Source organism: Amblyomma mixtum, chromosome 6 (assembly GCF_055824585.1).
Source record: "Amblyomma mixtum isolate Tamu chromosome 6, ASM5582458v1, whole genome shotgun sequence".
NCBI lineage: Eukaryota > Metazoa > Arthropoda > Arachnida > Ixodida > Ixodidae > Amblyomma > Amblyomma mixtum.
The window spans coordinates 101,773,341-101,796,646 of record NC_143017.1 but is presented as its reverse complement, the minus strand read 5'-3'; the positions used below and the strand labels follow the sequence as shown (position 1 = coordinate 101,796,646).

The 23,306-nt window shown below is 45.3% G+C and overlaps 1 protein-coding gene across 10 annotated transcripts in view; it reads left to right on the top strand.

Annotated features, from left to right (window-relative positions):
- The window catches only part of AMPdeam (AMP deaminase), an 89,594-nt gene that overhangs the window by 50,212 nt on the left and 16,076 nt on the right, over window positions 1-23,306 (top strand). For 3 of the 10 annotated variants that reach the window (XM_089548524.1, XM_089548529.1, XM_089548532.1), the window contains 10 exons: window positions 3,344-3,485; window positions 3,869-4,049; window positions 5,002-5,040; window positions 8,071-8,290; window positions 10,134-10,263; window positions 10,787-10,918; window positions 14,526-14,558; window positions 15,946-15,993; window positions 20,197-20,259; window positions 22,267-22,398. In XM_089548524.1, coding sequence (XP_089404650.1) covers window positions 3,344-3,485; window positions 3,869-4,049; window positions 5,002-5,040; window positions 8,071-8,290; window positions 10,134-10,263; window positions 10,787-10,918; window positions 14,526-14,558; window positions 15,946-15,993; window positions 20,197-20,259; window positions 22,267-22,398 — 1,120 coding nt within the window. Of the gene's footprint in view, window positions 1-1,406; window positions 2,298-3,343; window positions 3,486-3,868; window positions 4,050-5,001; window positions 5,041-8,070; window positions 8,291-10,133; window positions 10,264-10,786; window positions 10,919-14,525; window positions 14,559-15,945; window positions 15,994-20,196; window positions 20,260-22,266; window positions 22,399-23,306 lie in introns of those variants that run through there. The other 7 variants (XM_089548523.1, XM_089548525.1, XM_089548527.1 and 4 more) reach the window with 7 other exon arrangements.

Genomic DNA, 23,306 nt, shown 5'->3' with positions numbered 1-23,306 from the left:
TGTTCGTGCCGCGTACTAGACCTGAAAAGCGAACCGATCATTTACAATATAGTTTTAAAAATTCGCGCTTCCGTGCCTCGCGGCGACCTGCTGTGCCGAACTTTCGCCCTTATCCGCGCCAACTCGACAGTCACTCAGTCAGTCTGAGTGAGCGAGTGAGTGAGAGTGGGCGAGCGAGCGATCGAGCGCCCGGGGGTGGGCTGCCGGGTCAGCGGTTGGGCTACCGGGCCGTGGACAGGCGCCGTTGGTCGGTCACAACCTCGGTCACCAGGCTGATTAGTTTTTTCTGTGTAGCGGGATCCTCGCTTCGCTGCAAATCGTCCCAGGCTGTTTCATTATTGAACTCCGCAGCGCCTGGGGAGCTGGCACATTCTATAGTTATGTGTGCCAAAGTATCTTTAGCTCAAAGTATTTACATACCCTGTCCTCTACCTTGTGCTGGGGGTGGCGAGCGCGGCTTCGGCCGCTTATCTGTTTTTTCAGCAGCGTCCGCTCCGGCGGACGCAGTTGTTGCTGCGACGCGCGTCTTTTCTTTCCTTTTTCTTTTTCCTCTGTTATTTTAACTCTCCTCTGTCTGCACGTGGCAGCGGTGGTGGCTTGCCTCGAGCCAGTAGGCAGGCTCGTGCAATTTCCTTTTCATCGTTCTCTCAATCACAACAACACACAACCTTGTGCTGATTGTATATACCTATTTCTGGCGAAAAGTAGGTGTTTGTATCTTCCTCCAGGCCATCGCTTCCTTTAGTGTCAGCGATTTGTCTGGGGGTGGTAATTTCCTTCTATAGAGTCTGTAGCCTTCCTTGATTTCTCGGTGTGTGACCGGTGCTTCTCTTAGGTTTTTGCATGCTGGTTGCTCCATCGTTGCCCGGTCACAAGTTGTTCGGGCAAGGATGTGCGCTGCTTCGTTCCCTCTGACGTTTTGATGGGCCGGTGCCCATATTAATGTCCTGGTTCTCTCCCTATCCTGACCTCTCAGGATGCGTTCTGCCTCTAGATGCGGCCAGTGCTGTAGTTGCGTAGTACTGTTTTGCTGTCGCTGATGATCTCTCTTGCGCGAATTCCTCTACAAGCTAGCGCTATACTGAAACTTCTGCGATTTCGATGTCTTGCGTGTTGATCGGTGCTGTGATGATTGGATTTCCTTCCCCGTGTACAACCGCCGCTACGGCAGCTACTCTGGTGGGCTTGACCAGAGGATTGCAGACGCCCGGATAAGGGTTTCGCGGGTGGGCTTGTGGACCAGCTCATTGCCTGCGATCCCAGCAATGGCCAGGGCTCCACCTAACTGCGACCATGGCGGTGGAGAGAGCATGAAGGGCTTCAAAGAGGTCGTTGATGACTGTAGAAATTGTGTGTAAATCCTACCGTTATCGCAGTTTTCTGCATATCAGGCTTTATGATCGTCCTGTCAGCTTTTTTTTTTTTTTATGAACTTATCACTATCCAGCCTTCAGTACTTCAAAAGTCGCTTACAGCCCCACCAGAATCTACATTAACTCCCCTTCCCATCAACTGTGCACCGTGCTGTCGTCGTCGAATGCGGCCACACCCTCTTCGGTAGTGACAGAGGCACTTGTGTCGGAGTGCGGACCGTGACCTTGAAGGCGGTGGACGCGACGAAGCGCCGCCTTGCGGATTGGTGGCGCAGTCGAGGAGCCTATCACTTCTCTGACTAGCGGACCATGGTTTTTCATCGGTTAAAGAACCTTTCTGTCATTTTCTCTCTTTTCCTGTTTCCGCTTCTGGCGTCCTTATATGTCAATGACCTAGTCCAGGGAACCGTGATCCGCCGGTCCGAAAGGGAATGTCAGCTTCGGCGCGTGTGATCATCATCGTGTGCGTACGCGGAGGAGGACGAAGTGTGCGGTCGGCAATGCCCCTCCGATCGCGGCCGGGCCGGCGCGGCCGGCTGCTGCGCGCATGGCGGCCTCGTCCGGAGGCTCGGCGGGGACCGACCACGTGTCGCCGGGGACTCCGGACTCCTGGAAGAAGGGCGGCCGGCAGCCGGCCCCGCCGCTGCTGGTCGCCACCACGCACTTCGTCGACGCCGGCGGCAGCGTGGTGGTGACGCCCGACCTGCGCAACCTGTCCGAGATGGGCTTCGGGCTGTGCGACTATCAGGACGAAAACGGCGAGTCGGAGGCCATGCGCGCCGAGTACTACGCAATCACGCATGTCAGGAGCGCCCAGCGTCGCATCAGCGTCGGCCCCAAAGGGCGCGACAAGTCCACGGTGCTCTTCAGGGACTGCCAGAGAGTCACCGAGCGACAGGCAGCCCTCCGCGCGCAGCCTTCGAGGTGAAGAGGCGCCTGTCAGTTCAGCTATATTTCCCTCCGGTGCCATCGCCGTGCTGTCTTGGCGTCGTTAGGTGCCGGTTTTTTGGCTCTCTCGCAGTGTTTTCAAGCGGCTTGTGCACACTTGACTGGCTTCGGCTGTGTGTGTCTCGTAGTTTCCCACCGAAAACGTAACATCTTTTTAAAGTTATTCGTTTGCTATTCCTGAAATGTGTTTTGGCGCTACAGGTGAAGGCAGCGTTTCTGGAAGTGCGCTGCTTTTGCACACAGCTTGTTTACCAGTTCATCCTCGCAGATGGTCATTGTCGACACCTTCTGCTCAAGGCCATTGCATATTTCCATCTTAGGCCACTATAGTGAACATTAAGCAAACACAGGTCGAATGAGCCCACCAAATGCGTCTGTTATTTGCTCATTCATGGAGCTGCAGCATGGCTTGCTGGCATCTCGTGTACAAGGTATTGCTAGATTCCCATCTGCAACGATCACAGCACGCACAGAATAGCATTGTTCTACGTCCAGTGGTGCAGGGGCTTATACTATCAGATTGCCCAGTTAGCGAGTTGCTCCGTGGTTTCAATAAACTGCACTTCTTTTTTCAAGTGTGGGTCACTGATCGGCCATCTTGCATGGCTCCCTGGATGACGCAGTGCCCATCAGAAACCTTCTCATTTTTTGCATAGTTTTAGCTGTATTTGTTTAGTGCCTTTGAACTAAAAGCTAGTATTCATTTTTTTTTCTCTTCTGGGTTTGGGCTACAGCACTGTGAGGCAGATCTCATGGTGTTTTGGCCGCTCTGCTTAGTGCGATGTTTGTTCCTGTTGAATAAAGCAGTCTTCCTTTGGCTCAACTGCACACATTTAGCTTTGGCACAGTTGACACAAGTTTTGATTCCTCTCATTTGTTAGAAAACGAGGTAAAACCTTGCGCAGTTATGCCTCTGTGCGTCGTCAGGTGTGGCTAGGAGGTTAAATCTCCCGTAGTACTCTTGCCCGAAATATCGAGCGGCCTTTGAAAGAGGCCCGTTTTTTTTATATTCTTGCTTTCAGAGCTCAGAAGGAACTGGAAGAGCGCAAAAGTTTTTTCGATGGCGACGTCAAGGAAATGGAGGACAACCTGGCGCAACTCAACGAACTTGATTTCGTGCCTCACTTTCAGAGGGTGGCCATCAGCGGTGAAGACACGTCGGGGGTCAGTACGCCGTACCTTCTTGTTGTATCAGGTTCCCAGGCTGGGACAACTTGCGCACGTCGCGTCTGATTTGATGCACGCTATATCTGGTGCTGGTGTTACAGTTAGTTGTGCCAACAGTTTGCTAAACGTTTGGATGCGTGACATTTTTTGTGTGTTCAATATTCTTATGTGTAGAGATTACAAGATTGCACAACGTTAGCTAGGGCCTGCTACTAATTGCTGCTGTCAGCTCGATAGGAGCTTAATGGGAACCTCCATGCACCTCGTTCGCCGCCAGACATTTATTGAGCAACGTCCGAAACTGCCCTCTTGCGTGCTGAGAAGTAGTGGCCATATCTGACTGCTCTTCGTGGCTTGGTGCCCGTGTTTTTTTCTGCCAGGTTCCCCTTGAGGACCTGCACCAGGCTTCCAAGCTGCTTGTCTCCGCCCTCAGGTTAAGGGAGAAGTACATGGAAATTTCACAACAGTCCTTCCCAAAGGCCACCAAGAGGTTTCTCAATCAGCTCAAAGGGAAGCCCCTCGAGGAATTAGATTCCCCGGAAGAAATGCTCAGCTCTGCAGGTAAGGCATTCTCCTTACCTGTCATTAGACAGCACAATTTGTCTGGATGGCTTAACTGATCTTCTGAAGGGCACTGCTTACAGTTTGTTGGCGAGCTGTCTTGTGCCATAACTCAATGTGCGAAGCGTGAATTTGCTTGCGCCATCCTTTTGTTAAGCATGTAATGGTCTAGGGGTGTAACTAAGATGCCGTAATAGTGTGGCTTTCCAAGGCTGCCTAAACTCGTGTGTCCTGTTTTCAATTTGTCTGTCCTTGAAGGGGACCTGAAACACTTAGATTTGTCAGAAACCATTGCAGGTTTTAATGGAGTATTCGTATTATGATATGGGGCAATAAAATGAGACTGTTACAAAATGGGGTGACGGTGCTCATTAGGACTAATAGTTCGAAGTGTGATACACGGGAAAATATGTGAATAATGAAACAGAGAAAGCCATCATCTTGATTTGATGGCAGAAAGTAGCCACGACCTTTTCTGCATCTTTGTTCTGTCCCCCCCCCCCCCCCCTCCTTTTTTTTTCTTTCCATCAGAGCATATACGTTTCAAGGAGCCGAAGAAAATTTAAAGCAACCCTGCTTTTATCCCGCAGTTTGCTTTATCCTTGAAACCTTCGTATACATTCAGTCCCTTGAGGGTGTTTTCAAACTTTGGATGCATACGCATGAATTAAAATTGCACTGCTTCTGTGCTACTTTTTATGCGCCATGCACTGATGGAAATATTGGAAATTCATATTTTACGTTTCTTCTCTTCTGGAACACTAATTTTTGTGTTATGTTGTTTTGCTTTATTTCTTTACTTGACATTCATACCTGCTGCTTTGTTTTTGGGGCGTGAATACGCGTCTTTTTTGCCAGTGTACTTGTTTTTGAGTTTTCGTGTGCCTTCTTCTTTGCCTTCTGTTCATTTTTATTCACTGTTTTTATGTGACCTGGTGCTTTGCTCTTCAAGGTCTAAAGGTGCCATCTGCCAAACGGGTTAAAACTAAAGGTATACTGTCTACTTCTGCATGCCGAGGGACCCCTGTATTTTTTTTTTTCACTCCCTGGCATGTTTCCAGGAGCCGCTTTTTTCCTCCCTTTTGGCTAGGAGACTCCTGTTTTTCCCCCTCGATGCAGCAGAAAATAAAACAGAGACGCTCTGTGTTCGCCGTGGCACCCATCGTAGAAATGAAATGCCCTTTGCCCTGTCATGATGAATGCACTGCCAGAGGCTCCGTAGTTGCAACGTGTGCCGAGCACCGTGCTTTTTATTCGTGATGTATTGGCTAGGTGGCGACAAATGCTCATTCATTGGTATCTCCTCATCTCTGGAAGCATTCCTTGATTTTGCCCACGTTCAACAACCAGCGTTGGGCTGCTGTTTCAGATGACATGAAAAGGGGACATGGAAACCCTAAGCAACTTGGTAGTCATCCCGAAAAATTTTTCCTCTTTCGCAGTGCACAGCAAAAGAGAAAAAACTGAATGTGCACCATTCACACTGATCTTCAGTGGGACTTCCCTCCTGCGTTTTTCCTTGACGTGCACGTATGGGGCAATGGCCCGCCTGTTGTGGCCACCCTCTGTCACCCATGAAAGCCATGCTTTCGCTGGTACCCAACCTAGGATAAAGTTTAAAATACTACCTCGAGGAGTTGTGCTGGTGGACGCACGGAGGAGCGTGGAAGCTGGAAGGGCTGTGCCTTCCGGATATGCTGGCTTCGCACGATAGATGATCCAAGTCCCCATGAAAAATGTTAGGTTACGAAGGAGAGCCACAGTAACCATCTCTAGACACCTCATCCGTGCTGTGAGGGTAGGAAGGAAGGAGGGAGTGACGTAAAGAGGAAAGAGGCGCTGTTGTGTAGGCCTGCAGCTTAAAGGGACACTGAGGAGAAATTGAAGTTGGCTTGTATCGACAGAATACCAGCTCCTGATTACAAAAACGCCACTCATACTGAAAACAAAGCTCTTGTAACGTAGAAAAGAGCAAGAACCAAAATACAGGTATCGCCGCCACAGGCCAAACTCGCAAGTACAAGCGTCATGACGTCATATAACAAAACAGTGTTGCTAGAACCAATGGTTCTAGCAACGCTAGGACACGAGAAGCACAAATCACTGAGGCGCAGCCAATGCATGCGCAAATCTCCTTGACGTCGCCAGATGGCGCCACGTGCCGCGCAGCTACGCGCTCGCCTGAAGCATCGGGACCAATCAGCGCCTGCTCGCCGGCGTTAGGCGGACTCCCGGTATTCCGCTAGCGGTATCAAGGTACACGGTATGCTAAAGGTTTCTATTTGCGAGAACTTCGTTGACGACTTCGAGAATGAGATCCATCGTAACGCTCGCAAAACGCCGGTGCAAACGTAAGCGAAGCGACTGCAGCGACGGCCGCAATAGCCGATAGATGCCTTCAACGTGCGGCCGGCGGTAGCTTTCTTTTCGGCTGCTGCTAGGCCGCACTGCTGGCCGTCAGAAATCACGGAGTCTGCATCACGTCATGCGCACGTCATGTTTCACGTCACTTAGTCCTCTGTCGTCATAGCCGAATCCCAAGTTTGAATCACAGCGGCGGGAAAAACCTTTTCAACTTCGAATCCAAATTTCTTAGAAATAAATGCATTTTTCGCTGCCGGCCAAGTGGCAACAAAGCCATGACATGCCGAACTATCGGATATTGCTATAAAAAAATATATTAATAGTGCTCTCCTCAGTGTCCCTTTAATTTTGACCTCCTGGGGATTTTTAAAGGGCGCTGTCATTGCACAGTTCTCGGGCGCCTTGCATTTGACCTCCATTGAATCGCAACCGCCGCAGCAGGGATCTGAACCACCGTCCTCGGGCGATGTTGTGTACCCATTCCTCGGTCCAGGGTGAGGCTGCTCGCGGAACAAGGTTATAGCCAGTTGAATCATTGCTGTGCTTGAGGAGCCAGCTTACTATTACAAGTTACCCGCATGGAGCCACTGGCCGGAGCAGTCTTCTTGGTGCCCCAAATCACCTGTCGGAGTTTGCTGTTAGTCCTTAAAAGCTAACTGTGGGCCCGAGCATCGTACTACTAACAGGCATCTGTCGATCGTAGTGCATTTGCAAATGGAGTGTGCAGCCACCTTCTAGGCCTAACCATAGTGCCTTACGCGATGCAGCCCGTTACGCTATAATTTTCCGGTTTTTTTTTTTGTAGCATGCCAACTGTACGTCATACCTAAGTTGTGGGTGTTTTCTTTCCTGTGAAGTTCAGTGGCAAGGTTATATGTTCAACACTGCCACACATAGCTGCAGTCTCTTTCCTTATAGTCTAAAGTTTTGAAGTAAGATAACGAAAAACACGTCTGACCTATTTGGATAAAAAACAAAACAAAAAACTTCTAAATATTCCGTTCATTCTTGGACTCGTGTAGGACTGTTTTTCTCTTGGGGAGCGTTTTGATACCCCACATAACTTGATGCCTTTGACCTATGGCGCTTTGGGTCCTAAATCTTAAAATAGTTAGTGACAGTAGCTGGCGAAATGTTCCGTGGAAACCACTGCCGTCAGCATGAGCAACTTCGGTATGTTTCCTGCGATGAATTGTTATTCTGCTGCAAATAAGATAAGGTGCGGAGTTGCGTTTTTATTATTAGTTCTTCATCTGGAAACACTACTTTTACAGCTTTCTAGTCTAGCTGTGATAAAACATATAGAATATACTCTCGTCATTTAACTTGTGAATACGTATATACTAATTATGAGGCTGACTCAACCGAGGAAATAAGCAGATACGGTGAATGCTTGTCGCAGATGTTGACTGTACACGTCGCATATATGGAGAAGTGGAATCTGATTGTCTGTCTTGTACGATAGGTTAATTCAGGATCAGAAGCACAGTGTTTGCATATTCCTAAATAGTTAGGAGAGACTGAATGCAGCGCGATTTCTCTAACGCCTGCCCTTCCCATGTCCCAAGCAAGCGTAAAAGAAAAGAGATGAGAGAGCTCTCTAACAATCCCTAACGCTGCCTGCTCCTGCTCTGCCTCGTGGTCGGTGGGGGGGCAGACCATCCATTCTACTGCGTGCCGACCGTGACGGAACCATGGAACTGCGAGGTGCCGCCCAACCTCAACTACCAGCTGCGCATGCACAACGGCGTGGTGCACGTGTACAAGACGCTGGAGGACGTGGAGGCTGAGAGGCCCCTGGACTTCCCTTATGTCAACCTGCCACAGTTCATCAACGACCTCAACCTCATGTGCGCCATGATCGCCGACGGACCACTGTGAGTGGTGCGCAGTGCATGTACAGGCAGCTCCAACATGAAACGGAACAATCCGCTTGCACTTGATAACAAATTCTGTGGTTAGTTCTACGTTGAAGTTGAAAACGTGTTGTGGGCATTATCTGTCCAGAGGAAAACTGTTTTGAAGAAAATAAAACAGTGGCTTGCAGTTTAGTATTGCCAAGCACATGGTTTTTTGCAGGTGGACACCACCCCTCAAAGCATGATTGAGGTGTCCACTGATGCAGGGAGCCAGTTGTGCACCTTTCCTTTCCTCAGAATTAACAGAGTGTAAAGCTCTGCTGGTTTTGAGAAAAAGAAAGGCACATGACTGCCTCAATTTGTAGGTGGACGCCACCGCACAGTTACAGCTTGAATGAGGTGTCCATTGGCCCAATGAGCCAGTTACACTTGCTATTCAGAGGCCTCACACAGATGGACACTGCTGAAGCCCGAGGACTGTGCCTAGAAGTTCTTTTAACACTCATACTCATGGAATAATGATTGGCTGGATGCAGAAAATGTGTCCCTTTCTTCTCTCAGTCCCTGTTTTATTCCTGCTCTTCTAGAGCGGTTCAGGTGTCCGCCGAGATGTGAGACAGACACTGGGTCATTTTCTTTCCTCAAAAACCAATTTTTTAGTTTTGTTCCCTCAGTATTGGAGCTGTCTCTGCTGACCGCATGCTCTTGGACATTTCCTCTTAGTATACTTCCAGTGCTTCGACTTTGACGCATGTTGTTCTGTTGGAAGGGCAAAACAAAACAAAAAGTATGCGAGTAACGCTTCTCTCCAAGCATCTCTGGTATCCCTTACAATCACGAGGATGTACACATTCTCACCCTTGGGACAGCCAACGCTGCGTTTGATGGCAGCACACTAGCTAAACGTAGTTTTGCGGGATTGTGGAGTGGGGCACAAAGAATTTTTCGCTATTTTTTTTGCAAAATGCACACTTACCGTGACCCACTTCTTTAAAGTATTTATCTGAGGAAGTTGCAGCGGGTAACTTCTGGTGTAATATGCGCCTGGGTCTACTAAATTCACTTCTGTAGGCACCTGTGCACATGAGTAATGTGTGTCTGACCATCAGGATGGGTGATCGTGGATGCCTGTGTTAAAAAAATTTTTTTTTTTTTCTGGTTCATGAATCTTCGTGTTCACGTGCAGGATGTTGCCTTCTGCAGCCACAGTTGAGTCACAGCTGCGTATACTGTTCGACCGTGGAATTTAAGCATGTGAGCAAGAGTGTGTGCTTTTTAAAACCCCATTCCGTTTGTCGCTCGTGGTCGGAATTAGAGAAAGAACTTCGTGTCACGCAAGCACTTGCACATTCATGGCCCATGTCTGCTGCGCTGTGCCGACAGATTGACAGATTCGTTTGAGCATGACACATGCACTGAGATTACAGCGAGGAGAAGGAAGTGAAAGGGCAGATCGTACCGCGCGCGGACTTCGCAGTGCTGGCTACTGCGAATGAACCCTGGCGTTAATGGCCTGCAGCGCTGCGATTACCCAATGGAGACAACGACTATCTGCATGCTAGACAGAAATGCTGTTCTCCTAGCGTCATTTATTTCTGCGCAGTGTGTGTCAGCTCACGGTGACCGACAATGCGTGCCAGTGGGCTTGTCGGCGAGACATGCCTCGAAGCTGATGTGTTAACTTTTAATTACGGTAGCCGAGAATAGACGGGAACATTGACAACGCTCCATGCTGTATGTGTTTCTGTAACAGTAGTTAGTTGCGCTTCGTGTTACTATTGTTTTCATTTTTCTCCTCTTTGGTACAGATTTTCTTTATGCCATAGTGACCGTGCAGTGGTCTTTGCTCTTCTTTGTGCAGTAAGTCGTTCTGCTACCGCCGGCTCAGCTACCTGTCGTCAAAGTTCCAGCTGCACGTGCTGCTCAACGAGCTGCGCGAATTAGCCGCCCAGAAGGCGGTGCCTCACCGGGACTTCTACAACATCAGAAAGGCACGTCGCACTGTGCCTTCTTTTGCCCCATGGGGCGGCAGAGAACATCGCGACCTCCTTCGTCGTCTGCTGACAGTGTCTTCAAAGCATTATGCTCATTCGTTTAAACGTGCATGTGGATGTGCATTCGACGTTTAAGCGTTACGAGATCTGATTGCATCAGCTGATCAGCTAACGTGATCATCCCAGTGCCCCGGTTCATTGGCAAGTTAGCTTTGCTGTAGGACATTGAAGTTAGTGGGAAAAAAAGAGTCGTAGAATGAGTAACGTTGACTACACTTTCAACAATTTGTACGGTCTACCACACTGTTTAACATTACATGAGTGCTGTGTGTATTCTAAGGATTTTGGAAGCAGTCTTGACTAGGCTACTTGTAGTTTTGCTCCTCAGCACTGTTACTGTTGTGAGGCATTACTGTCCGACATTTAAACTGAAACAGCGGCATGATGTCCAAAATGTGCTAAGACAGCATTGTTTTATGTTACATCATTCAGAGCAAGATGTAATTTCGTTCGGTCGCAGGTTGACACTCACGTTCATGCTGCCTCGTGCATGAATCAGAAGCACCTGCTTCGTTTCATCAAGAAGATGATGAAGATGCATTCTGAGGACCATGTCTTCAAGCAGGGAGACAAGCTAATGACCCTCGAAGAGGTGAGTGGCACATCTGTCGTATCGTTTTGGTGCATTTCTGGCACTGCTGTTTGACAAAGTCCCTGGGTCAGCTGTTTTCTCTCTGAGTGCATGCTATGCAGTGAGTAGTTCACAAAAGTTGTGTTGCTTACCAGTTTTCAGTGGAAATTTAGTAAACTTAAGCTTGATTTTTGTTTTTATTCAGGCTTTTTCGGTTGTTTTGAGTGGCTCCTGCTAGTAGTATGCTATAATCAGTGCTCCCAAAAAGCCTTTAAGTGACAAAAAAAAAATTTCCATGTTCCTTAAAACTACAGGTGCACCTTAGAGCTATGCTGAGCATAGTTTTCATGATATAATCGCTTTCCTTATTTAGTTTACGTCCGGCAGCACCAGGATTTCACCAGTTGTTATTTTGTGATGGAATGACAGTGGCACATCTTAAAAAGTTTTTAATCCAGGTAAATAATTCAGGCAAATGCTATCTAGAATTTTAGTGTTGTGGGAGGTGCAGAGCAGTGTATTTTGTGTAATAAATTAGATGGGCTGTCCTTGTACTGAAGCAAATAAAAATCGCCGTTGCTATTGCAGGTAAAGCACGGTCATCTTTTGCACATTCCATTAGGATCTGTTTAGGATCTGTACTTGGCATGTTGGCTGCCATGCATGGTTTAGCTTCCTTTCTCCAGTACATTGCATAGTCTATTCTGGCTTGCAGATCTCCATGCACTGCTTGAGCCTTGCATTTTTTTTTTATAGAAACATGCACATGATTTGCTGCTCACTGCACGAACAGATCCACATATTGTCTTACTTGATGGCTTGCGACATACAACTGATTGTAAATACCTTCCACTTGTTTTTTTTTTTTTATCAGTGGCCTTCTCATGCCTGAGGCTTGAAGAAGGTAACTTTGCCTCAAATCTGTGTGCTGCTAATTGCCTTCTATAAAAGGAAAGAATTGTTGAGTGGGCGCTTAACCAAGACAAAGGTTGCAATCCAGTCTTTGAACAGGTTCAGAGTGCTGAGCGCTCATTCTCATGCCATGGTTGAGCATTAAAAAATGAAATTAAATAAATGGTTTTCGAGATGCACTGCTTCTCGGAAAACATTTCCAGTCATTTTTTTTTTTTTTACCTTAAGAGTAGAATACTGCAGACATGGCATTCAAGGAGTTTTTCAGTTTTGGTTTTCAGCTGTCTTTGTAATGGAGAGCCACCGTTAAGCATTAGAATGTCGCGTTATTCAGTTTTAGTTTGCTGAGCATAGCATTTGCTAAAAGGCCGTTAAGTTCTTAGTTGTGGTATGTATGCTTCTATAAGGAATCCTGAAAAATTTTCGAAGCATCATCAATGAACACATTCAGCAATACATGGTCACAAGCCTTTCAGTAAAGCACAAACGCCTAGCTGAGGGTGTAAAGTGTGCATTGGACACTGTCTTAGGTTTTCTTTTGAAGATGTATGTTCTTGGTTAATTTAACAGTGAGCGTTGTCTTGGGTTTTTTTTACTCAAACCACTTTGCTGAAATTCGTGAGAAGTTCAAGCCTGTGGAGAAGAAAGAAAATACAGTGCTTTAAGTTACCCGTTGGAAAAAGCCCAGCATCTGTCATGCCTTGTGTTGAGCGGCACTCTTGACATCATGAGTGAAGGCAAAGTACAAACCTATGCTTTGAATTTAGGAAAGTGGGGAGAGTGGAGTTTGCTTGCAGATGGCAGTTACAAATGGAACTAAGAACAACAAAAAAATGACTTGCAACAAATTTATTTTTGTGTGATGGTAAGCAAAAGGCAAACACTTTATAAGTTGGTATGTGGTTTGTATTTATGAAACCTTTTGTAGGAACGCTTGTGATGTATATGTTGAGCAAAAGGTATGCGATGCCCCTCATGGAACTGGAGCTAAAAATTATTGAAGAGAACAACAAAAAACTCTGCTAGCCTCTTAGATTACTGTTTGGGAAAACTACCAAATTTTTTTTTCTGCTTGGAAAAGGTACTGCTTTACTGATAAAATTCAAAACAAAATCCCCGATTTTTTTTCTCGTTTGCACTGCCCATACAGCACAGGGCTGTAACGTCAGTTTTATGGCAAGTGACATCCATTGTCCCCGGCAAATCAGAGAAAATAAACTGTCAGACGAGACCTTTGTTACTACATTCATAAACAGATGGCAACCCCATTCTGCGTACTACCTTTGATGCTGTGCTCATTCAAGACATGGCAGCCATTTCGAAAGACTGTGAACAATCCTGAGAGCTTGTGCTTGGCTTGCATTTCTGCCGTTGCTGTGCACAGTGGCTTCAGGCCGGTCGTCTGGGAAGCATGCGAAGCTAGTCACGCAGCATTCTTGTATCTCGGCCGCACTCGCCACGCCGCCTTCCTTCTTTCTGGCGGCAGTTGCTCATCGAAATAGTGCCACGCCTGAAGCAAATTCACTTGACCAGGCACAGTTACCGGAATTCATGATAGGCTTCGCTTGTGTGTTTTCAGCTGTAATGTAAATTTTGTCATAATTTTCTCACCTATCAAAGTTCTGGTCTCAGTGAAATGAAAGATTTGCTATCTGTCAATATTTTGCATTCTCTGATCTGTCAGTCTAGGTGTACCTGGTGTCCTTTTAAAGGTGCACTGAAGAGGAATCTGAACTCGTATTTTTACCGCCGGAACTCGATCTGCATGTTCTGAGCGTTCTTAGAAACTTCGAATTATTGCCCTGTGCGGTCGATTTCCTTGATTTAAATCGGATTAACGTCGGGCTCCCGCCTTTTTTTTTTTAATTCCCCGCAAACGATGGAAGGAGTCGACCAACCTTCACCTAGTCCCGTGGCGGCTTGCCGCTCTGCTATCGGCGGAGTGATACGTAGTGATCGGTGAAAGCAAAAAGTCCACGCGTATTTTTATTTCCGTGGGTATAATTTGCAGCTATGTATTCCCTGAGTAGACCTATTTATTCACAGAAACCTAAAAGAAACAAAAGTGAAAGCGAAGTCGCCACGCGACTGCCTGAAAGGCACTCCATGCGTTGGTCGACTCCTCCCACCGTATTCAGGGAATTAAAAAAGAAAAGGCGGGAGCCAGATGTTAATTCCGAATTAATTAGGAAAATCGGCCGCACAGGGCAATAAATCGAAGTTTCTAAGAATGCTGCGAACGTAGACCGAGTTCCTGTGGCAAAGAGGCGAGTTCAGATTCCTCTTCAGTGCACCTTTAAGGGGTTATACAGTGCTGTAGTTTAACCAAAGCAATGCTTGGAAATTTCAGACACTGCAAAATTTGTTGTGCCACTGCCTCTGCACTTTGTTGAAATCCAGTAGCATGAGAGTCTGCATTCCAGTTGATGCATCCTTCCGGTTCACCTATCTCAATGGCATTTGTTGCTGTGTCATTCAGAATGGAGTATTAACTCAATCAATCAATGCCCATGGAATGACATGCAGCGACAAAGCATGTGCAGCCTCTTTTCGTTTTCACTCTGGTCAAGTGGTGCACATTGTTTTCACGAACAATTTGCCTTGACCCACGTTTCGATCGTGCCACCTCATTTTGTTGCTGTATTGCGATTCACACCTTTCCATTAAAAGTTGCATGGATAACACTGTCTTCTTCTTCTTCTTTTTGGCGTAATAGGTTTGGCGTATGGAGTGGGTGTATGCAAAACAGGTAATTTGACAGTCGTCTGACTAGTAAGGACAACCTTTTTTAACCATTGCACCTTTTCGTTGTGGTGCTAAGTATATATCAAGGTGTTTCGAGCACCAAATGAATTGTAAGGTGCAGAAAAGTTTTTAAGAAAGAACCCTTACCCTGGAAGCCACTCTTGTACCAAGCAGTGCGTGTAATATTTCAGTGTGCTTTTCTTGTAGCTTTCCTTAAACTGACGTTCATTACGTTTAACCATGTACGACATAACTTGGCATGTTGTATGCAGTTCATGCTAAGATGTTTCCTCAGTTAAGGTTCTTCAGACAGATTAACTTGCGCAAAAAAGTGCATTGTACAAAGGAGAGTGTATCAACTGCCTTTTAGCTGTCTTTCAAAATGTGTAACTCTATACTGGTTGACTAAAAAGGTGCCACAAAGCATGTCTTAGTGAATGCCTCCAGTGTTGTGTTCTTGTGCACCAAAAGTGCTTGTTTAATGTCCTTGCATAGCCGCTCTTACCTTGTACATAACTGTTCCTCTTTGTGTCACAAAATTGGATATCGTTAAGGTTCCCGAGAACTGAGAATTTTTAGCTGGACACTTCTTTTTTATTCTTTCACTTTGATAAATGTATGCTTATAGATTCTTTGTAAAAGTGTTAAATACGTAAATAAAGCATCATTAAGTAGTTTGTCAATCTTTTGGAGATTGAACATTGCATTCAGTACACACGTACCCGTCTGCCTGTAAAATTACAGCTACGCATTCTTCATTGATGTCATTAATTGGCCACAGCTTCTTGAGTCTAGCTTTGGTAATTTCATACCACTTTTTGACTGATTCATGTGCTTGTTAAAATACACAGGCCCGTAAACATAGCTTTAAATATTTGTATACTATCCACAGTGCTTTCTGGCCTATTTTGTAATTGATCATATTACTTAGTGCAACTTGCTCTTGTACACTTTTTCATTTATGAGTACAGCTCTCATTCAGCACAATTCTTTAGACCCATAGGTTCTCCCTTTTAGCTCTTTTTGCTTAGAGTAAGTAGGTAAATGCATGCATTTTAGGTTACCTGCATTTAGTTACCTAACCTCTTTTTTCATTGTGTGATTTTACTTGGTGTCATTACTTAGGCATTGCATTACTTAGGCATTGCTGATTTAAACTGTTAGGTTTAGGTTTCTTGCATTGTTCCTTCCCTCCCTTACTTCCCTATAGTGTCTGGTTTTTGACTGAATCTTATTAGGTGTGAAGTCATAATGTTCCTGCTTGAGGTTATAGCTGTCAGTGGGCCTGTAACGTGTGCATACACCCATGCTGTTGTCAAAAAGGTGGAATAAGTTCTTTTTACTAAGAGCCTTATTTAGTTCTTGACACATTTCTTTATTTTCCTCCTTAGTATGGCTGTTTCAGCCGTGGCTTTGATCAGGAAAATGATGATGGAAAGGTGTGTATCCATGCTACAGATTTTTCTTGTGGAATTAAGTGGCTCGTACTGCCTGTTTTGTTTGCTTGGTTTGGTTTTGGTTCTATGCCTTTTTTATGTATGTTCATCTCTGCCTGAATTCTTACCTGTGGGTCGCACCAGCCTTGGACAGGTTGCTTGAGCACGAAATTGACAGGTTGTTCTTTGCCGAGCAAACTGTTGTTGTGAATCCTTTGTTCGTCAGCTTTAAGAGTGGTGTTGAATCTTGGAGGCTTGAACTGAATGCGGGAACTAGGCTTGTTGAAATTTAACTTTGACTTTGAATGACAGGTGATGAGAATTTGACATATCAGTTGTGTGCGTCTTGCAGTAACAGTACTTGTGATTGTTTCTTTTTAAGGTTAGATTCAATGGCTCGGCAATAAGTGTTTTTGAGACTGTTTACCACACTAACAGATGCAGAAAAGGGTAATTTTTTTTTGTGCTTGTGGACAAACCAAAGTGGCAAATCTTATCTTTTATTCATTGCACTTATATCCCTGTACTGCAGTCATGCAGTACAGGGTGAAAGCTTAACTTGTGTGTCTAGCAGATCTCTGTCATGCATTTCATACGTCATCTATAGCAAGTTTGAAGTGCCTTGTTGGCATAACAATGGTGGTGAACAGACAGATATGCTCAGCCTCTTCCTTTTGCTTGAATGTGTTATAAGCAGTGACGTAGCCAGGGGGGCGTTTCGGTGTAATAACACCCCTGAAATTTTATGATCACTGCCCCCCCCCCCCCCCCCCCCTCCTTTATGCCTTTTTTTGCCCATGCTATTTACACACAGCATCAATATATTAAAATGTAAAAACTAATAAGAAGAGTGTCGGTTTGTTGTCAAAAATGGTTCCTGTTCTAAAAACCAGATGGCGCCACTAAGCTCTCTTCATTTTTTACTTCTTTACCGACACCGTATAACACCCCCTGAAAAATATTTCTGGCCACGCCGCTGGTTATAAGCATAGCTTTATAGAGTCTAAAGGAGCACATAAGAGGAGCAGTTTAAGGCCAAGCTTGGCAGCAATTCAAAGTCATGGAAATATTGTGTAATGATATGGGGAGATATTTCTGATAGTGGCCTTTTTTTTTCTTGCAATATAAAAACTGCTTTATAACCACTGATGCGTTGGTTGCTGTCATTCCAGTTCTTGAAGAAGGCTGGCTTAAGCATTGTAGTAAAATGAAACTACTTATCCGCGATATGTTGCAGTTTGTTCGTGCCTTATGTGACCTAAACACTCCTTACGTGTCACAGACATCATTTGGTTCATGAAAACAAAACTGAAACAGCATCAAGAAGAAATTCAGTTATAAATTATTGAGCGCCGTATGCGAATACCACATGGTTAACCGTGTGTCCTGATGTCTAACGCACCGTTTGAACGAAGTAAACAGGCAGCCAAAATTAGGCATTTTTGGTCCTTTGATTGAAAGAAAGGGAACAATTCTGCACAAGTGGTGAAACTATGAAACCATTGTAACAGGCCACTGACAGTGCACCTAGACAAACACAGTAACACTGTTGGCAGGCTGCTTGAAAAATGTGATCTGATTTATCTTGAAAACATTGTTTTGCACTGCCATTGTAACTTCCTATTAGCTTTTAGAATGTGAGCTTTTTTTCTTCGCCCATCGTTTATCTTACCATTTGCTGCATCCAAAAATACTGGCATATGCATTTGTTGCCCAGCTTCTCTGCTAAAACCACTGCTCTGTCAAAGATATATCTAACTGACGCACATATTACTTGAAGCCCAAGCACGAAAAAGAACAGGCAAAAAGAAACTGCCGGTTTCTAAAATGTGCTTTGTTCTTGAATGGGCCACACACTTTGTGTCATCATTACAAGTGTTGGTCACAAATATTTTTTCAAAATTATAATTGGAGCCATTTAAAGGAGAGCCAGGCTCAACTAAGATGATTATAAAGTGACGACAAGAAAAAACATTTGTGTGTGCTTTGTGAATTAAAAGAAGTGGTTTCAACAAGCAATGTTCTGAGCATATTTTTATTCTTTTCTTTCTGATGCTTTTGACAAAGTAATGCCACTCTGGCAAGAGGATGCAGGCTTTACTGCGCTGTCGAAATTTGATGCAATCCTCGGCATTCATACCTGGGGCCACATGCTGTACAGTGTTGGAACCAACATAAACCATTTGGGCTGGGAAAGATTTTCGCCAGGGTACCTGGGCTCTTGTCCTTGGCTGGGTGGACCCCTCTCGTTTTCTGTGTTTTAGGTCTTTTCCCATTAAGTGCAAATGTTGTGCGTCGTGCTAACAGTGTGCCATCATTGTGATTGGGCTGTTTGGAGTGGCAGAATTGAGCGATGGGTCATGTGCGGTCCTATCTGCTCAGCATGCGTTGTTTGCAAAGTTGACTTTGGCACTGATATTTATCAGTGACTTGCGTCCTTTAAATTCTTGGACGTGATCTTGGAGACATAATGAAATGGTCAGATTAGTAATCAACCCTGAGTCACACCTGATTAGTTGTATGACTAGTGCTCCTAGCGATCTGGTGACCCCCATAGCTGTTTCCTTTATTTTGGTTGAGATGGTTCCACTGTACAGTCGGGGACAAAAGTCTCCGGACCACGTGTTCCTCAAACGAAGCTTATAGCTATACAATCAGACAGCGGCAGTAGACCGCACTTGTGGAGATGAAAGAACAAAAATTTAACTTTTACCTCAACAAGTGTGGTCTCCAGGTGCCGACCAATAGCAGAGCATTCGGCTTCGTTAGAGGAACGCGTGGTCCGGAGAGTTTTGTCCCAGACTGTACATGCACCAGTAGAGCAGCGTAAGAGTACAAAAGCATCGGCACTCATACTGGGAAAGCTCTTGGAAAAAGAAATCACTGCCAACATACTATGTTTCTTCAAATCTTAGAGGTACCTTAATTTTGGTGTGCTGGTATATTTTTTATTGGCCTTTGCAGATGTGTGGCTGAAAGGGTTTTTTTTTTGTGTGTGCTGCATTTTTATAACACATTTGGGCAATTTTTGGGGAAAGACTGAAGGAGAAAGTGATAAGCAAATGTACTGTCTGTTTTTTTTTGCCTGGCGGTGGTATGTCTCGATGAAATTAAATATGTTTATGTAGCTACTGCTTCACTTGAGAGAGCTGGTTGTGCACAATTCTCAGATCGAAAAACACTGCTGGCAGGTTACAGCAGAGAAAGTTGGGCAGGCACTCACCCTTTCTGTTGGTGTTATTCTCTCATTTGTTGACACTTTTGTTTGAACGTTCCTCTTAAACAGAGCAGCGTAGTTTAGCAAAATAAACCAAATGGTCTGAGGAGACACACAGTGCTAAGTTTGAACTAGTCCTACAAACATAAGGCCTTCCCCTGAAATTAACGCCACAGAATCCTGCTTGGCATGACCCCATTGAATGCAGGAAAGGCCCGCGTAGGTATGAGATGGTACACGGTGATGCAGCCGATGAAGCAGGGGATGTAGGTGAGACAAGCGCAGATTCAGCATGGGTATTTGAGAATTAGCCGAGAGTCTTTCCATTTCTCCTTTTCTGGGGCTTACTTTTACTGTGGGCCAGTGCCACAACCCACCTTGCCGCTATGCTCAGTGAACTGCGAGCGGGTAAATATCATGTACATCTAACAAAGTGCAAGCCAGCCGCTCCTCTCCCTACTTTATTTCTGTTTCATACCCTTGCGAATGCTCTCTTTTGAGCATACGTTAGTAGATTCCTCGCATTTCACTTCTGACAAAGCATGGCTCTTTTAGGCTACTTTAAAGTCCAGTCATGTTCGAACAGCACTTATGACTTTTTTTTTTGTCACTTTGTACAGTGGCTCAACTTGAATGAAATTGTATATCTTGGTTGAAATTGATCTTGCCAGGGAAAAATGTTTTTCTGCCACTCTATTCAACTTGATCTCACTGCTGGCTCTTGCTCTAACACCGCCGGAGTATTTAACTGCATGTTTTGTGTTGTCATTTTATGTCTGGAGCCTTACATTTATTTGTTTCCTGTAATCACATTTGGTTTTGCATGACTCATTGCTTTTCTTTTTTTTGTTCACGTGATGCATGTCTGTCAGCTGTCTTGCTTCTGTAACCAACTCTCCATTCTAATGCTTCATTGTATTTTGGCTGTCTTCTGATGATCCGGATTCTCACGTCTAAGTTTTTGTTTTCTCTCTCTTTTTGACTTCCAGGTTTTCAGTGCCATGAATGTGACAGCCTACGATTTGAGTGTCGACATGCTGGACGTTCATGCTGTGAGTACAATGCCTTGTGTCTACATGAAAGCGCCGTTGTGTAACCAAAGAAGTAGTAAAAACGGCTTGTAACAGTGGCGGGTGACAACTACTTTTAAAAGGCCTTTCAAAAGCTATGCATGATCCAGTGCTCTCTTTCAAGCTAATTAAGTATTTGCGTAATGTTAGGTTGTCTCAGATGCAAGGAACACAACCGGGATAAACTACCGATCGCATCTGTGCATTTTTCGTGTTTATTAAGGAAATAGTGATTGAGGTAAGCAGGTAAGGTAGCAGTGGGATAAGGATTGCCATTAGAAGGCTTACGTCCAGTGGCATCAATCGCGAGAGGGACAGAGAAGTTTTGACCCCCCTCTCTTCGCTTGGGGTGGGGGTACACATCATGCTAGCATCCCCCCTTAGATTCAACCGTAGCATCAAATGATAAGAGCAGCACAACACTGGGAAGACATAGGAGCGAGGAGGTCTCTTACCTTCCACAGAATACCTCAGCAGAATCAGATGTTCAAGAAACAACGCTGTCATAATTACTACCTGTCAGCAATCGAAGGACATGCCATGACTGTGTGTGATGGTATTGAATTTAACTTCAAGCCTCTGCTTTTCTGGCATCGAGTTAATCTGTGATTGAGACAGGCACTTTAAATGGTAACCTGCGCATTCGAAGGTAGGCACTGCGCAAACCCTGGAAGCTTTCTTCGGGGCCTTTCTCTTGTTCGAACCTGATGAATGTTTTAACTGCGCGGAAGACAGGTGTTGCCAGGTGCAACTCTCGCCTTGGCAGCTTGCATAAAAACACTTCATATCAGCTGGCCATCTTTATTTAAAAAAAAAACAAATAACAAATGAGCAAAACACATCGAACAATGTCCACCACCATCTCTTTCAGTTTCTTAAAACTGGTGGTCTGATTAGAAAATTGTGAATGTCCCTTCAGCCATTTAAGGCCTACGCCTCCTTTGAGCCAGAAATAAAGGAACTTGGAGGCTATGATTATAGAGCGAGAAAGTGATGCTTGTTAAATGCTGTAGAACTAGCACAACAGCTGAAATGGAATGCTTAAACGGCACAATGCAGGCTTTGGATTCAAGGGAGGCTACCAAACACAACTTAATACTGTGTGCTAGAGGTCTGTGCGGGCCTGTATCCAGACAGTGCCCGGTCCTACTCACCGCTACTTTGGTCCGGACTAGAGATGCGAGTGTCTGAAAAAAAAAACCTTGAAAAATTGGGGAGAAAACTTCTTTTCATGACCGAGAAGCAGCAAAAAAAAAAAAAAAAAACGGAAAAATTTACAGACGGAGTTATCTGCACAATCTCACCTCACTGTGCACTGCAAAAGTTGTTTTAATTGAGCTGTTTAGGAGTGCTTGCCCATCGTGCTAAAATTGCAACGTGCGGCGGCAGCACACGAAAACTACAACAACAGCGAAATAACACACTACCGAAATTCCTGTGCCTGTGACAGCAACAGAAAGCTGGAGCTGGCAATACTGATGCTGATGTAGATAGCGAGAGCTCGCTGCGGAGGCAAAAGTTGGCATGATGATGATGACTCACGGCCTCTGGTGCCATTAGTGGGTGGCACCAGGAAGCTCCTGTGTGCGTGCGTGGCCTCCATGATCAGCGCTTCGTTGCTCGCAGCTGGAGCTGATCGTGGAGGCCAGAGTGCGTGCATTTTGGAGGCTATTCCTGTGTGGGTCCTGGAAAGTTTGGGTGCGGCCCTTGCACGGATCTTTCTTCTTTTTTTTTAATACTTCCTTCAGGAAAACGGGGCGTGGCCCTGACACGACTACGGCCCTTGCACGCATTTATATGGTACTTAGTATTTTTTTGGTAATGGATGCATGAGAAATTCCTCAAATTTTCTATTTCCATCCTCGTGTGACTGTGCTAATGTCTAGCCAGCAGCTGTTCAATCATGTCAAAGAAGTGATGTCATGAGGAGAAAGTGCATAGGTCGTTTTGGTGTTAATGGAGTCGTTCTTTCTCCGCTTTTGCTCCCAGGACCGAAACACATTTCATCGCTTCGACAAGTTCAATACCAAGTACAACCCCGTTGGAGAGAGCAGGCTGCGAGAAATATTCCTCAAGACTGACAACTACATTGGGGGGCAGTACTTTGCAGAAATACTAAAGGTTTGTAGGCAGCTTATTCGTTGTAAGCGAACGGACTCTCTTGATTCTCAAGGGCATTATTGTTTCTGCTTCAGTGCAGAAAAATAGTCGTTGTGCATGTTCACTACAAGCAAAGGACAAGTGTCTGTGTTTTTCCTTTTTGTGTTCCTCAGATTTTGTATGTGCACTGGTTCACTTTTATTGTTCACTTCTATTCTGTATGTTGCAACTAAACCCGATTTAACGAAGTTTTTCTGGGAATAAATACGTAAAAAAAGGTGATTTGTCACTTATTTCGCCCACCATGTCTTGCAACTTGTTGGCAGTGTGCCAGCGGTAACATCCAGGCACCCAAATAACGGCCGTGTTTTTGTTTTGACGGGGCACGGAACAAAAGACTCTGCAGTCGACGGCACTTGCCACCTTGGCTTTGAATCCGTTTTACCATTTGGTGCTTTCATGCCCCAGTGATTGGGGCTGCTTTTTTTTTCATATGCACAGGCACGGGTTGTCGACAAATGTGATGCGTCGGTAGCTTTTGGGTGCCGCTACATTACAATCTCAGATTTCGAAGGGTGGAAAAATGCCTTCCTCAGTTTTACGAATTTCCCTATTTGACGAAATAATTTGTGGCTGCACTTGACTTCGTTAAATAGAGTTTTAACTCTACTTGTTCTCTCGCTTCTTGCTCAGTCACTCATCACAAAAACGGACTGTGGTTATGGGTATTGCTGAAGCTCTGTCACAACTGCTTACCAGGTACCGGGGACAGTTGCGTTATTTTCTTATAAGGGCAGCATGGGATAGAACAAATAAACTGCATGTTAGCTTGACTTTAACTGGACATTAACAAGGGAGAAGTGTCTGATAATTGTGCCACCTTTGCTCAGCCAACCTAACTAAAGCCTAGCGGCGCCCCTTGGTTGACG